This window comes from Coregonus lavaretus (assembly GCF_964263955.1).
Source record: "Coregonus lavaretus genome assembly, chromosome: 4".
NCBI lineage: Eukaryota > Metazoa > Chordata > Actinopteri > Salmoniformes > Salmonidae > Coregonus > Coregonus lavaretus.
Window position 1 is genome coordinate 73,115,264 of NC_139991.1, and position 16,452 is coordinate 73,131,715.

The window sequence follows — 16,452 nt, forward strand, 5'->3', positions numbered from 1 at the left end:
CAAGAGTGAGCCGCGCCGGAGATGCCCAACTCGGAGAGGGTGGAGAGGAGGGTCTGTAAAGCATATACAGTAAAACTATGTCCACCACCAATTAAAAAGATGCTGACAAAAAATTGTATTGTCAACATTTGAATCCTCTAAACTAACAGAGACATAGGAGGTTATCCAGTTTCACATGAGAAGTGATTCCCATCAGATCAGGTAGACTCTATAAAAGCCTGATGTTGTTTCGCTCCATTGACAGACACATCAGATGTTGTTAATGGGGGCGGGGGGGGGGGGGGGGGGGAGAAAGAGGTCATTCTGACTGAAGAGAACAGTGTCTTTAATGAAAAATAACAATAAACAGTCGGAGGAGATTACTTCCGGGGACGACAGATGAGACAAGCAACTTGTACAATAAATGAATTTTTTTACCCACCAAAAGCATGATGGACTGCTTTTCTTAATTATCTGACTGCATTTACTTCACAATTTCAGTAAAAACTATTGCCAGATCTACTTTATGCAAAAACAGGCTTAACAGTGTTTGATAAAGACTTCATAACCCATACATAAAACATTCATAAGCAGTGCATGCTTATGTCAACAATAACAAGTAAATAAAACACAGTATAAGTGACGTTACTGTGAAATAATGAACAGATAACATTGTGGTTGTTGACATAGCCATTTATGAAATGAATGTGTTATGAAGTCCTTACTAAGTACACTTTCAAATAAAGTGTTACCCATAAAGTATAGCGAATGGTTGAGAGAAATGATTTTCTAAATGAAATTGAGCTGCAATTGACCATCTTACAAAAAACTATTCAACTTTCTTTAACAAAACTACAGTACAGTATTTAAAATAAAAGCTTATGATCTCAAAATAACAATGAGCATTGAAAACACGAGTTACACACGAAGATAAAGGAGGACGTCCTGCTTACAGTGCTTTGCAAAAGTATTCATCCCCCTTGGCGTTTTTCCTATTTTGTTCCATTACAACCTGTAATTTAAATGGATTTTTATTTGGATTTCATGTAATGGACATACACAAAATAGCCCAAATTGGTGAAGTGAAATAAAAAAAATAACTTGTTTCAAAAAATTAAAAAAAATAAATAACGGAAAAGTGGTGCGTGCATATGTATTCACCCCCTTTGCTATGAAGCCCCTAAATAAGATCTGGTGCAACCAATTACCTTCAGAAGTCACATAATTAGTTAAATAATAATAATAATATGCCATTTAGCAGACGCTTTTATCCAAAGCGACTTACAGTCATGAGTCCACCTGTGTGCAATCGAAGTGTCATATGATCTGTCACATGATCTCAGTATATATACACCTGTTCTGAAAGGCCCCAGAGTCTGCAACACCACTAAGCAAGGGGCACCACTAAGCAAGGGGCACCACCAAGCAAGCGGCACCATGAAGACCAAGGAGCTCTCCAAACAGGTCAGGGACAAAGTTGTGGAGAAGTACAGATCAGGGTTGGGTTATAAAAAAATATCTGAAACTTTGAACATCCCACGGAGCACCATTAAATCCATTATAAAAAAATGGAAAGAATATGGCACCACAACAAACCTGCCAAGAGAGGGCCGCCCACCAAAACTCACGGACCAGGCAAGGAGGGCATTAATCAGAGAGGCAACAAAGAGACCAAAGATAACCCTGAAGGAGCTGCAAAGCTCCACAGCGGAGATTGGAGTATCTGTCCATAGGACCACTTTAAGCCGTACACTCCACAGAGCTGGGCTTAACGGAAGAGTGGCCAGAAAAAAGCCCTTGCTTAAAAAAAAATTTAAGCAAACACATTTGGTCTTCGCCAAAAGGCATGTGGGAGACTCCCCAAACATATGGAAGAAGGTACTCTGGTCAGATGAGACTAAAATTGAGCTTTTTGGCCATCAAGGAAAACGCTATGTCTGGCGCAAACCCAACACCTCTCATCACCCCGAGAACACCATCCCCACAGTGAAGCATGGTGGTGGCAGCATCATGCTGTGGGGATGTTTTTCATCGGCAGGGACTGGGAAACTGGTCAGAATTGACGGAATAATGGATGACGCTAAATACAGGGAAATTCTTGAGGGAAACCTGTTTCAGTCTTCCAGAGATTTGAGACTGGGACGGAGGTTCACGTTCCAGCAGGACAATGACCCTAAGCATACTGCTAAAGCAACACTCGAGTGGTTTAAGGGGAAACATTTAAATGTCTTGGAATGGCCTAGTCAAAGCCCAGACCTCAATCCAATTGAGAATCTGTGGTATGACTTAAAGATTGCTGTACACCAGCGGAACCCATCCAACTTGAAGGAGCTGGAGCTCATACCCCAAGATACTTGCAGCTGTAATTGCTGCAAAAGATGGCTCTACATAGTATTGACTTTGGGGGGGGGGGGGTGAATAGTTACGCATGCTCAAGTTTTCTGTTTTTTTGTCTTATTTCTTGTTTGTTTCACAATAACAAATATTTTGCATCTTCAAAGTGGTAGGCATGTTGTGTAAATGAAATTATACAAACCCCCCAAAAATCCATTTTAATTCCAGGTTGTAAGGCAACAAAATAGGACAAATGCCAAGGGGGGTGAATAATTTCGCAAGCCACTGTGCTAGTCAATGGTGTTCAGATGTACACCACTAATGCAATTCTCCAATCAACAGAGGAAGTGCAGAACGTTGCAGATTTAAATGTAACGAATAGAGCTAACATGGTTCTCTATTCTGTGACAGACCATCGTATCCATTCTGCACAATACATTTCTATTCCTCCTGAACAGACCCCAGATCTCATAGGTATGTGTTACAGACAAATGAAAATGACCCATACACAGCGAATACAACACTGTTAAATCAGAGGAAAGTCCTGCTTTTTCATAGTCCCGCGGGTTCATCAGCATACCATACCTAATACCAAAACTCTTATCCCATTTGTTCTCAGCAGGCACATGGGTTAACTATGGTTCAAACGCTAAGGGCCACAAAATGTCTTGACTTATTGCAAGACAGAAGACAAAACACTGCCTCGAGCAGACAGACGAGAGCATGTGGTTATGGACTCACACAGTGACTAATTCTAGGACTAGAAAGTAGCCTACTATTTGAGCTATTCGTAAGACAGCAGTGAGACTCTATTTTAAAAGCAGCTATTCCAATAAAAGTGTGATGAAGCTACAGGACACTTCTGACCAGTATAAAATTATTCATTTTCAGAGCTTGTTGCTGGAAAAGCTGAAATCCAAAAATACACCCCAACACACCTGGGCTCATTAGCCTTTATCAGTGCAGAGTGCCGACCACCGAGACGGGGAAATGACTGCCCTGTTAGCAAGGGCCACCAGAACAAGATCAATGAGTGTTTCTCCTAAGAGGGGCTGTGCATTTCTTCTAACATCTCCAACAGGTTCCTGTTGAGACTGTCTCCTACTCAGATTGAATCATGGGGCTGATTCCGTGGTTTGCAACGTAGGCATGTAATGATGAAGAGTCTTGATTCTACATTAAGTGTGTATGTTCTACACAATACATTTCTACGTAAACATTCTGTAATGTTGCGCCCTCCTGAACGAGAAGCCCATGTTTCATGTACTGTTGAATAACCACCTCTATACAGTTTGTAACGCTCTACTAACTTCATGCCAGCAGGTATGACGCTTTGTTACTTGTTATAAGCAGGTATGAGCAGGTATGAGCCCTTCCAATGCTTCAGACAGAAAATAGCGGTGACTTATTAAGGATCATTAAGAGATGATACTTACTAAAACATAGTGGGGTTTCATATATGCTTATGACAAGTATTACATGCATTATAACCACAACGCATTACTTAGCATTAAGTCAAGTGTTACCTTTAAGCGCTCTAAAAGAACTACCGTTGACTACATGCAAGTTCAATCATACATTACATTCCAGTCACAGATGGGGGGCTCTATGACTTGCTGACATCAAAAACATTGAGTATAGTAGCCTAGCCAGCACGGTACTATGATTCAGAGGTCTGAAATACTTCAAACAAGCATATTGTATACGATTCAAGGGTAAATTGATTTTATTCATAGTTGTATGCCAGTTAGCAGTATGCTTTGTACCACACGTATTGGGCCAAATTAACTAAGCCTTTGCACCTGTGCTTTTAGTTTTGAGTCAAGGCAGAACAAAACACAGGATACTGCTTTTATTTGGGTTTTATCTTAGGATTCTATCCCCCTTACGGTTCATGTTACCTAGTGTAAAAGGTGGTGTCTTATTGCGTGTGTAGAATAGGTGAAGATACTTAGTTAACCAGGCCCGTTGTGAAAGAGATGTGTTTTGCACAGAGGAATCTTAACAGAAGCCATTTCAGAGTCTTACAACTCCGCCATCTGCCTCTGAAGTCAGGCTAGCTACAGACCCCAGACAAGAAATAAAATAGGACACGTTCCAGGTTGTCTTTATTGCAGCCGCGCTGCGCAGATCACATTAACATTGTAGAAACCACATTCGTATCATATAGCAATCTTCTGAGATGGGCGACTGCAAAAAAGGTTGACCTGGAACGCGGCCATTGGAATCACAGTTAGGAGGACAAGTCTACTTGGAGCTGACACTGCTTGGAGATAAAAGCATAGCAGCACAATGTACCGTAGTCTGTGCTTAGCCTCACATCAGTTCACACCAGCTATACCCTAAAACAGCGGTTCCCAACCTTTTGTTTACTGTACCACCAACTGAATTTTACCCTGTCCGGAGTACCACCTGAAGTACCCCCTCATGTGCATTTTACCAGTAGGCCTATGGTCTCATGAGTCTTCTAAAGTAACCCCCCAGGGGTCTTAGTACCCCTTGTTGGGAACCACTGCCCTAAAACATATAAAAATCGGGAGCTCAGTTGGTAAGGCGGTGAAACTGACCAAATTGGACTATGTCGTCCATTAAATTACACAAAAACACTTAACTGGGCAAGTTATGGCGCCGACTTCACTGGCCAGATTTACTAAACATATGCTTTGTTCACGTCAACAGGGGATGAAACCCCAAAGTTAAAACACTATCTTTATCTACCTTCACTGTGTTTCTTCTCAGAACCTTGTATTTGACCTTTTCGTCCTCTACTTTGTGATTAATTCCCTCTATAAAAATACAGGTACAAACTTTGCACCTGATGTACATGCTTAGTAAATCTGGATCATATGGGGTGAATCCTAAATAGAGATCTGTGAACACTAACCTTTCCTCCCTATTTTTGCCATTGACATCACTGCATGACTTCCTGGAAGCGAAACCAAGTTACTAAGAATCCTCAAGTAAGGATTCAGCTCTGAATAAACAAACAGCGGCAACTAGTTAACCTTTCTGTGCTTGACAAAATTAAACCTACGACAGAAGGCATATATATATATATACAGTTCTCTTCATCTCAACCCTAAGGTTGAGGGGCTGCCGTTCCATAGAACTGAAGTATCTGCTAGTCTGCCATTCCAGGGTCGTGTTCATTAGGGCATACAACGGAAAGCAAAAACATTTAATTTCTTAAAATCGACAAGTCCACGTAGGCTCTCTCCGTTTCAATTAGTTTACTTCCTTTTGGTCCCTAATGAACACGACCAAGGTGTCCGTCGGCTATTTCAGGAGTCAAAGCATTTCATGATGGCCTCCCTGTCGAACTTGAAGTTGAGGAAGGACCTGGAGGAGAGCTGTTCACAGTTGCCGTTACAGACCGCCTGCTGCCCATTGTTGGAGCTGCACGTGTCAGATGGCAATGCTGCATCTACGAAGATAGAGAGAGTAGTTTTACTCAGAAGGCCAGTGGACAGTGAAAACATCAACTTTAAAAGGGAGAGTTCATCTCAACATAAGTTTCCCCCCCCCCCAGACGTTTTGAAAAATGTCTGACTGATGTTGAAGTGAACAATAACTTTAAAATTCTCACCTCAGAACTACTCAACTAATCCAGGTGGCCAACCCTCTTGGAGAGCTACCCTCACAACAATTTTGTTACAAACTAAAACAACAACAACCTAAACTAACAAAATATTATTCTACTCAGGATCTTGATTAACTGAATCAGGTGTGTTAACTGTAGGGCTGAGGTAGTTAGAAGTCTCCAGCAGTCTCGGCCACCCCTGAGCTATTTAAAAGTGTCTATAGTGAAAGAGGGACCCAAAACAGTATGTGTCTGAAAAAAATGAATGTATAGTTGCTTCATACAGCATTTAAAAAGCTGTTACATATCTACTGAAATCTGTCTCATTCCTAATCTTCACTTTGTGCAATACCTGTGTCGAAGTTGTCCTGTAGTCTCCTGGGCTGAAGTCTCTTCTCCTCTTTCTGGAAGAACAGTTTTACCATTTTAAATGCATCGCTAGTGAAAACAAGTATGTCCATGATAAAAATCAACAGACTATGATCAAACATCATGCAAAAAAAACAACAACAGCTGAACACATGAATATAATTGAAATTTAAAATGTAAAATGGGAGACCGATTTGTATTAAATTAGGTAATAACTAGAAAACCTTTAGAAAATGTGTGTACTTGCTTCAGGTATTACCAGTTCACTTGTTTTCGATCTAGTTTAATCTTGGGGACACCCAGAACTAAAATATTGCGTAATTGTGTCAGATGCTCGATTGAGTTCTGGGGGGAGACATGTTAGAAAATGTACTAACGAGACTAGCGAAGTCTCCACCCCTCTCAACGGAAACTATCAGTCAGTTTCGGGCAAGTCCCTTCTAAAAATTGGAAAGACGCAAATACCTGCAAAATCAGTGACAGGAAAATCAGCGTACTGGAACAAAAAATTCCTCGTTAATCGTCGCATGCCACAGTCTGTTCGACAGATGCTACTACCATTTTATGTTACCTGCATCTGTCCACAAGAAATTAGATCTAGTTAGATGTGCTGTTAGTATCGGTCTAGATTACATCTAACCTGGGCCCAGATCTGTTTGTGCTCTTGCCAACTTCACTGCTGTTATTGTCAAGCTGAGTGACATGACAATGAGTGACAAAGAGTTGGCGTGAAAAGACTGGCATTCAGTCTTTCTACAATCTAGCTGGTCTTAATCCATGTTCTTATAGTTGGCCACGATCTTAAGACTAGTTGGTCTAGATCCTGGTCTATACTTTAGACTAGTTAGATGTCTAGTTTGTATAGTTGGTTGTATTTACGGAGCGGTTTAGTTGGTCTGTAAAGGGTCTAGGTATGTTATAGTTTGATGTCTAGTTGATCTAGATGTAAAATGTAGTTTGATACCTAGTTATAAAGGACAGATAAACATCTCCTGGAGTACAGCCAGCCAGTCCACTGATTTAAAAATAAATGAGGGGCTTGATTATATGGTGACCATTTAAAAATCAGCTGTGCTAGTTCTGGAATACATTAATAAGTGAACTGGCTAGGGGTACTGGAGTACAGGTTTGGGAAACACTGGTCTAATGCATAAACAACAAGAGGAAAGGGAGACAGAGACCGAGGTTGTGTTCCGATTCCCTACACTTCTCCTATAGGGTGCGTAGAAGGTTTTGCATATTGCAAGTTTGATACATGACAAAGGAAGTAGTGACTGCAGCAGTAATGTAGTGGTGGTAACGGTAGAGGTTATAGTGAGCTATTTTGGGGTGGTTTGTAGGTATGGCGTTATTATAGTGGATTTAGACAGTAGGGTAGTGTGAGTACTATTGCATCAGAAGCAATAGAATGTGTTTTAAGCTCTCAAAATGTTTTAGTTTGAACATTCTGCACCAGTGATTTAGAATTTGGAAGTGTGCATTCCCCTATTGACATGGGGGATACAGGACGCTGTATGGTTTTACATCTACAGTCATTTTAGCACTCTTATCCAGAGCAACTTACAGTTAGTGCATTCATCTTAAGGTAGCTATAAAAAGGCTTTATTGATGCAATCTAAGTAGAGACGGCCCGCACTTGTCAACGTCAGTTTGGTGTTTGTAGCGCAAACGGTTGAAGACCAGTGGCAAATCCAAAATGGATGGCCTATGGGGCTTCAATTAAAACAAATGGTAATAGTTTCTAATATTACTAATGGTAACAGTATACACAAAATCCAAAAGCTTTTAGCAAGCAATGCAAGTTGAGTCAGTATCATACTAAAAAAAGATATATATATATATATATATACACACATATACATACACACACAGTGGGGAAAAAAGTATTTAGTCAGCCACCAATTGTGCAAGTTCTCCCACTTAAAAAGATGAGGCCTGTAATTTTCATCATAGGTACACGTCAACTATGACAGACAAAATGAGAAAAGAAAATCCAGAAAATCATTGTAGGATTTTTAATGAATTTCTTTGCAAATTATGGTGGAAAATAAGTATTTGGTCAATAACAAAACTCTCAATAGTTTGTTATATACCCTTTGTTGGCAATGACACAGGTCAAACGTTTTCTGTAAGTCTTCACAAGGTTTTCACATACTGTTGCTGGTATTTTGGCCCATTCCTCCATGCATATCTCCTCTAGAGCAGTGATGTTTTGGGCCTGTCGCTGGGCAATACGGACTTTCAACTCCCTCCAAAGATTATCTATGGGGTTGAGATCTGGAGACTGGCTAGGCCACTCCAGGACCTTGAAATGCTTCTTACGAAGCCACTCCTTCGTTGCCCGGGCGGTGTGTTTGGGATCATTGTCATGCTGAAAGACCCAGCCACGTTTCATCTTCAATGCCCTTGCTGATGGAAGGAGGTTTTCACTCAAAATCTCACGATACATGGCCCCATTCATTCTTTCCTTTACACGGATCAGTTGTCCTGGTCCCTTTGCAGAAAAACAGCCCCAAAGCATGATGTTTCCACCCCCAAGCTTCACAGTAGGTATGGTGTTCTTTGGATGCAACTCAGCATTCTTTGTCCTCCAAACACGACGAGTTGAGTTATCATCAAAAAGTTCTATTTTGGTTTCATCTGACCATATGACATTCTCCCAATCGTCTTCTGGATCATCCAAATGCACTCTAGCAAACTTCAGACGGGCCTGGACATGTACTGGCTTAAGCAGGGGGACACGTCTGGCACTGCAGGATTTGAGTCCCTGGCGGCGTAGTGTGTTACTGATGGTAGGCTTTGTTACTTTGGTCCCAGCTCTCTGCAGGTCATTCACTAGGTCCCCCCGTGTGGTTCTGGGATTTTTGCCTCCCGTTCTTGTGATCATTTTGACCCCACGGGGTGAGATCTTGCGTGGAGCCCCAGATCGAGGGAGATTATCAGTGGTCTTGTATGTCTTCCATTTCCTAATAATTGCTCCCACAGTTGATTTCTTCAAACCAAGCTGCTTACCTATTGCAGATTCAGTCTTCCCAGCCTGGTGCAGGTCTACAATTTTGTTTCTGGTGTCCTTTGACAGCTCTTTGGTCTTGGCCATAGTGGAGTTTGGAGTGTGACTGTTTGAGGTTGTGGACAGGTGTCTTTTATACTGATAACAAGTTCAAACAGGTGCCATTAATACAGGTAACGAGTGGAGGACAGAGGAGCCTCTTAAAGAAGAAGTTACAGGTCTGTGAGAGCAAGAAATCTTGCTTGTTTGTAGGTGACCAAATACTTATTTTCCACCATAATTTGCAAATAAATTCATTAAAAATCCTACAATGTGATTTTCTGGATTTTTTTTCTTCCAATTTGTCTGTCATAGTTGACGTGTACATATGATGAAAATTACAGGCCTCATCTTTTTAAGTGGGAGAACTTGCACAATTGTTGGCTGACTAAATACTTTTTTCCCCCCACTGTATATATACTAAAAAAATATATACCACACGGGATTAGTGCTAGCCTGGACGTTTTAAAGTAGTTTTGGTGTTACGGTTTTGGGGCTACAGGTGGCAGAGAAAAGCAAATAATGAGAAGTAGATTTCAGTAGTTGTTTTTGCTTTCAGCAAGCACACCTAACAAACTATGGGTGAGGCTTTACACACAGCTTCAGCCAAGTTAAGTTTCACCTGCTGGTTGCCGACTCCATTGGTCCTTTTCTTCAGGTTGGGAGAATCCTGGTGCTTCTTCCCATTGACTTTCACATTGGGGTTCTGCAGACAGGAGCATGTGCCATAGAACCAGGACTCATACTTTGGACATTCAAAAAAATATATATATTGAGAAGCCACTGATGCAGTTCAACTACTCCAGTGTCTTCTAAACAACATGGACAATTTGGATTTTGGTTTAGGGGTCGGTTAGTTTTGATTAGAGGGTGCTGTCAGAAAAGCGGGAATTATTGATTTAAAAAAATCATAGCAGGCTAGACAGAAATATTTTAGCATTCTACAAGGCCCGATTCTGAATAAGGCCAAACTGGGAAGACCAAGCCGACGTCGCCCTCTGCTGGTGACAGAAAAAAACAAACCAAAAACAGACCTTTTGCCGTTGAGTGAATTGATGCTGGATTACAATTGCTGCATTGTTTTGCTCAGGCTAAGAGATATTGGTATGCTACAGTATCCTAGCACAAAGTAAAAAACACACTCAATGTTGCCTCTGCCATTAATTAAAACACTCCAAATAAAGAATATGGCTTTGCCCGAGGAAGACGGATAGGTTGAAACACATTGCATGCTCTCTGAGTGTTCGTCATGCCTTTGATAGTTGATCTGTTGTAGTATTTTTGAAGATGTACCACAGACATTTCATACATCTATTCCCCCCCCCCCCAATCTTGTATTTGGTCTAAACTAAATGCGTCAGCAGCAGTAGGCCTCAGCACTCTGAAGTTAAATCTGTGGATACCTGCCCAAAAGTATCCAATTTATGGAGTCTGCTGAAGCAAGTGTGGGGTACCTGAGCAGTAACATTTTCTGATACGGCCAGATTCAGAGTTGAGATAAGTCCACGCAACCGACTTTCCCATAAGTCATTTATTCATGTCAATGGGAGACTTGAGAAAAAAAATTGAGTCAAGCACGCGTGAGCATCTCGTCAATATATACCGATCTCTGAACGGATACACTGCTACGCCTGCTACGTTAGGTTAGTTACACAGAGCGCATGAGAGGAATGTACTCAACACAATGACAAGAGGGACAGAGACGGTTCGTGAAAGTGTGCCTTATCTACTTTGAAGAACAAGTAAAATGATTGTCAGACAGCTCTGCAGCATACTTAGGCAGGCTAGCTAAATAGGATGACTAAAGACAGTACAGTATGGGGATAACAGATTACGTTGTCTGGCTGGCTGCCTGTTACTGCCCGAGCAGAGATTATGACTTTAAGGAACGACAAATAACAAAGTAATCAAGTAAAAACTAAGTAATGTAATCAACTGAAATATTGTATTATTTCATAGTAATTTCCTATTGATGTCTACCCAATGTGGACCTGACAGAGACAGAATATTTTCTATGTTTTGGCAATTGAATGTTCACTATTGTTTGCTTAGGAATTTCCATTAGAAAGCTCAAAAAAATAAAATAATTTTAATGTCATTACTTCATAATGCATTTAATGTTTTTATTTTGTTATTATCAAAACAAAAATCGAAAACAGTGATAATTTTTTAAAATTATCTAACCTAAACAGACCTCAAAAAGCACCAATCTCTCAGCACTACCCCCAACAGACCCTTCAAACAGCAGAGACCAACCAACCTTGGCTTTCAAGAGTTCCGAGAGCTCGTATTGGCTCAGCTGTCCCAGAGGCTTGGGTTGCTTCTGCTTCCCCCAGCCCTCTCCTGGAGACGCCTCAGGCAACAGCTGGGCCCGCCTATGCTTGGAGCTAGAGAAGAAGAAATTATTCAATTCATTTTCAAAAAGCTTTATTGTCCACCAAATGTATAAAAAAATTGTCTTTAGCATGGGCATAAGTGTCTTACCGGGCTTTGTCCAGAGGTTTGCATGGAGTGCTGCCGTTGGATGCAAAATCCTCATCACTATCTGTAGACTCTCCTTTACGCTTGGCAATCCATTCTCGGAGTGGTCTGTGGAGGCCAAAGTAGACATGCTAGAATCAATGACTGAATTATTAATGGTATTAAAAACTGATGTCAGCTTTATACACATAGGATAGAAGGTTACACAATAATACTGTCAAAGTTGCTACAACTATAGGCGGCGCATCCATTAGGTTAGCGGATGCTAAGCTTCCCCTAAAGTAAATTGATTCAAATTGCCTACTCCCGTCTTCACAGAAATAAATACAATCATTCAAAATAGGCTACCACACCAGAAAGCATGATTTGGCCACAGAGGATCATTTGCTTCTTTGCAAAAAAATAAGCTGCAGACTGTTTTCAATCGCATTGCCTACAGTCGGAAGGGCAATTTTTTAAACCCCTTTTCTCCCCAATTTCGTGATATCCAATTGGTAGTTACAGTCTTGTCCCATCGCTGCAACTCCCGTACGGACTCGGGAGAGGCGAAGGTCGAGAGCCATGCGTCTTCAGAAACACGACCCTGCCAAGCCACACAGCTTCTTGATACACTGCTCGCTTAACCCGGAAGCCAGCCGCACCAATGTGTCGGAGGAAACACCGTACAACTGCCGACCGAGGAGGAGTCGCTAGAATGCGACGGGACAAGGACATCCCGGCCAGCCAAACCCTCCCCTAACCCGGACGACGCTGGGCCAATTGTGCGCCGCCTCGACCCGGGTCTGTAGTGACGCCTCTAGCACTGTGATGCAGTGCCTTAGACCGCAGCGCCACGTGGGAGGCAGAAGCGCGCAATTTGGTCAGCGCCCGCTCTGCAAATACCAAATAGACGATTGTCGGGTAGCGACTCTCAGTGAAAAGTAGAGAGGCCCAGTCAGGCATATCGCAATATTTCAAAATACAATCTCTGGAAAACATAGTTTTGGGAAGCAAATGGCTATTGCTGTAAAGAGAAGACAATGAAAAGACTAATCTGTCTTTTAGTTATCAAAATTCTCAACTTACTTAAGCGAACAACAGTATAGCCTATCTTATTGGGACCAGCGGAGAGCATCGGTCATGTCCCCGGTGAGTGTACATATTCACTCTATCATTGTTGGGTCAGTGCCACTTGAAAGTTAGTTTTTGGACAATAATATGTCCTCCTCCAGGTTAGATGGACTTCACATTGTCTGTGTCTCTCCCCTACCTGTAGGCCTATTATAAATATGTTTGTCAGTATCAGCAGAGTAGACTACCCTGTCAATTCCATTGCAGGCTATTAAAAAGTGTAGTAGAATTGCATGAAATAAGTTTATATAAAAGGCCACATTTTTCCCATGCAAAAGGAGAAGAAACGTATCGGATATAGCCTCTATGCCACTACACGCTCAGCCATGCAATGAACTGTCTTTTTTGCGAACAGTGATCGAGTTATATTATTAGCCTAAACTATGACTATTCAATCTACTCACCACATTAGGAATAGTAGGCCACCTTACATAAGTCTGCAAATGAGGTGATGCATGGAATGCTTTGTTAAGAAGGTGAATTTTTACGGTGAAAATTAGCTTCCCCAAACTAGAAACTCAGGCGCCGCCTATGGCTACAACCTAAACGTGCAATTGTTTTACCATTTTGTTATTCATGCTGCGCTGAAATTACAGGTTATATTTGACAAAAGTGAAAAAGCAACGCTATGGATTATTTCACTGTTGACTAGATACTCTTTATCACATGCGGTTTGCTGTCACCCAAGTCTTTCAGAAATGGGCATTTTTAATCAGTGTGAAGAGCAATAAGACACTGACCTGACAAAAGGAATGGCCATGAAAAACTTGTTGGGGGCGAGTCCAAGTTTAGACTTGGGAGTCATGTCGTTCCTGTGACATGGTAGTTTCTCAATCGGGAACCACTCGATGTTCTATGAGAAACACAGCACAACAGCCAGTCCTAGTTGTTCTCTTTATCGGCATTGGAAATACAAATTATATAAATACAAATTGTAAATAGGAACAAAAGATGAGGAAGTTAAGGGGTAACCGTACCCTTATTTCCTTCCTTGTTTTGGGGTTGAACTTCGTCTCCTTGGGTACCCCAGGTATTATGTACAATCGGGCCAACTGATCAGTGATTTTCTGCTCGATGAACGTGTCTTTGCAGATGCGATCTTTGATATCGAAACCCGTCTCCTCCATAACCTAAGAGAAGACAGACATGGGTATGAGAAAGCATTATTGAATGAAACGTCATATATTGTATCTAGCCATTCTGTCTTGAGCAAATATTTACACTTGCCAAATCAGAATTGTAAGGAGTTATAAAACGGAGATAAGAGGCAATTACCTCTCGTACAGCACAAACATGGGGAGCCTCATCTTCATTCACTTTTCCCTTTGGAAAACCCCACCCGGACTTGGCCAAATAGCCCTGAACCAGCAATGCCTAAAGAGAAGAAATATTAGATATTATAAAGGACATACAAAAAACGTGACACAACTTAAGACATATGAAATGTTTATCGGGAAGTATTGCCACACACATCCAGTGTTATATTGTATGTACTATACTCACATTGTCAAGCGACTCATCTAGAATAATGGCACCATAGGTTGGAACACCCATCTTATATTCCTTCCACTGTTCTAGAACCTTCTGTACATCCTCCCCATTGGGCAGCAGGAATGGACAATGATTAAAAAGTAGCATGGAGTCAAGGAGAATATAAGGAACATTTGCAAAAAAATGAATATTGTGTTTAGTTGTTTGTATCGCTCCTCACAAGACGTTATTTGAATTGAAGGTGGTGTGGTCTTTACAAGTTCAACATGGAAATGTTAGGTGATGACATGTACATAACCATTCACACAGTGGGCCTATGGTCATAAAAGCTTCTTTTTTTTTTTTAAATCAGGAATTAACTAACCAAAGAAAAAAGAACAACATGATAACAACCCCCCACCCCCCTCTCTCACACGTCATTATTATCATGTAAGGATATCAGCCTTGGCAAAGTCCCTTATCCCGCACTGAGGTAATCCTGGTGCATTCTGCATGCAGAAGTCCAGGTAGAACCAATGGGCAAGCTCGATCTGGAAGCACACGCGGATAGCATTGTCCCTCTCTTCACTAGGGATGTGGAGGATGAATCGACTGTGGAGGAGAGAAGAGGCAAATCAGTACAGTAGCAGAACTACATGGACATAGTTAATTAGACAACATACTGTGGTCCATGTCGCGTTATGAAACTACGACACAGTATAATGAGGCACCATGACAGTAGCTAAGCCTGAGGTTCTGTGTATGCAACCACGGGGCGTATTCATTACCGAAACCGTTTACCGTTAAAGAACCAAACGGAAGCAAACAGAACAAAACGCGAATTTCTATTGATCAAATTCAGGTAGGTCCCTCCCCGTTTCGTTCGAGAAACGTTTTGTAACAGAATTGCCGGAATTAATACACCCTGAGAACACTAATGCAACGCACTTTCATTTAATCAACCCCATTGTCGTTCGAGACAGACTAAACTATCTAGATAGCTATCCACAACCAAGGTTACGACAAGCCACAAGCACAACAAAGACACTCCTCGTGATATAGTGCTAGTAAGAAATCAAAACGTGATATTTGATAACAAGTTAGCCACTTCTAACGCGGTATTTACCTGCAGAGGTCGTCCAATACGCCGTTGGGAATCTCCCCTCTTTTTGTCTCCATGTCGAGGATAAAAACATCCCGAACTCGCGAAACAATGAGGCGAAAAATAAACAGCGCAAAGCTACTATTTTCTCAAATCACGAATCAATGCATTCTAACTATATCTGCCAGGTTCGTCCAATGTCCCTAAACTTACACAAATAAATATAAGTTAGCTCGCTAAAAACAAACTCCACCACAGTGCAATCGAAAAAGGAAGGTAGGAACGCCACACTGTTGATGATGTGAAGGAATATTATTATCCAATCGTATATCAGGGGAGGCTGGCCAAGTTGTGTATGTGGTATCTTATTAGACTAAATGATTGCCTGTCAAAATATTCTAACCAATCAAGACGCAGAATAACTCGACGCAGAATAACTCGAGCTCAATTGATTAAGTTTGGTTGACAAAACAAGGAAACGGTGAGCAAAGATATTCGAGCAAGATTAAAAAGTAGACAGCGTGATCTATTGGATGACTCCCCTGTTGTCTTATTTTGGGATTTTCAGAAAGCATTTGATACCGAAAATCACAATTTTATCTTGATTGTCTTAAGCATTTGAAGTTTGGTAATTTTTTTGTTGACGCTATTATAACTCTGTATAATGGTAGCAATAGCTGTATCAAACTCTGTCATGGAACATCCTCAAGGTTTAACATTTACAAAGGAATATGACAAGGTTGTCCAATCTCACCTTTTTTATTTTTGTTAGTTTCTCAAACCTTATGCTCATTAGTTTATCAAAGTCGATTTGACGGCATTACATTCCAGGCCAGAGAGATCAAGATATCCCAACTGGTGGATGACACCTGACTTTTTTGAAAAATGTGTCACAAACTAGATTAGCATTGGATATTGTGAAGCAGTTCTCCAAAATCTCAGGTTTGGTATTAAATCTTTCCAAATGCGAGATGTTTG

General features: G+C 41.2%; 1 protein-coding gene across 2 annotated transcripts; it reads right to left on the reverse strand.

Annotated features, from left to right (window-relative positions):
- Positions 1–4,404: 4,404 nt before the first annotated feature.
- dcp2 (decapping mRNA 2) lies at positions 4,405–15,752 on the reverse strand. 2 transcript variants are annotated; one of them, XM_084160318.1, is made up of 11 exons: positions 15,499–15,752; positions 14,833–14,984; positions 14,406–14,533; positions 14,178–14,276; positions 13,880–14,032; positions 13,643–13,755; positions 11,796–11,900; positions 11,572–11,698; positions 9,934–10,017; positions 6,246–6,297; positions 4,405–5,737 (listed from the first exon to the last, which is right to left on the reverse strand). In XM_084160318.1, exons 1-11 carry the CDS (start codon positions 15,549–15,551, stop codon positions 5,595–5,597), a joined length of 1,209 nt encoding a protein of 402 aa, XP_084016444.1. In that variant the 5' UTR covers positions 15,552–15,752; the 3' UTR covers positions 4,405–5,594. The 2 variants fall into 2 exon arrangements, with proteins under 2 accessions (XP_084016444.1, XP_084016445.1); XM_084160319.1 differs by lacking the exon at positions 9,934–10,017 and having other exon boundaries at positions 15,499–15,750.
- Positions 15,753–16,452: the final 700 nt, after the last annotated feature.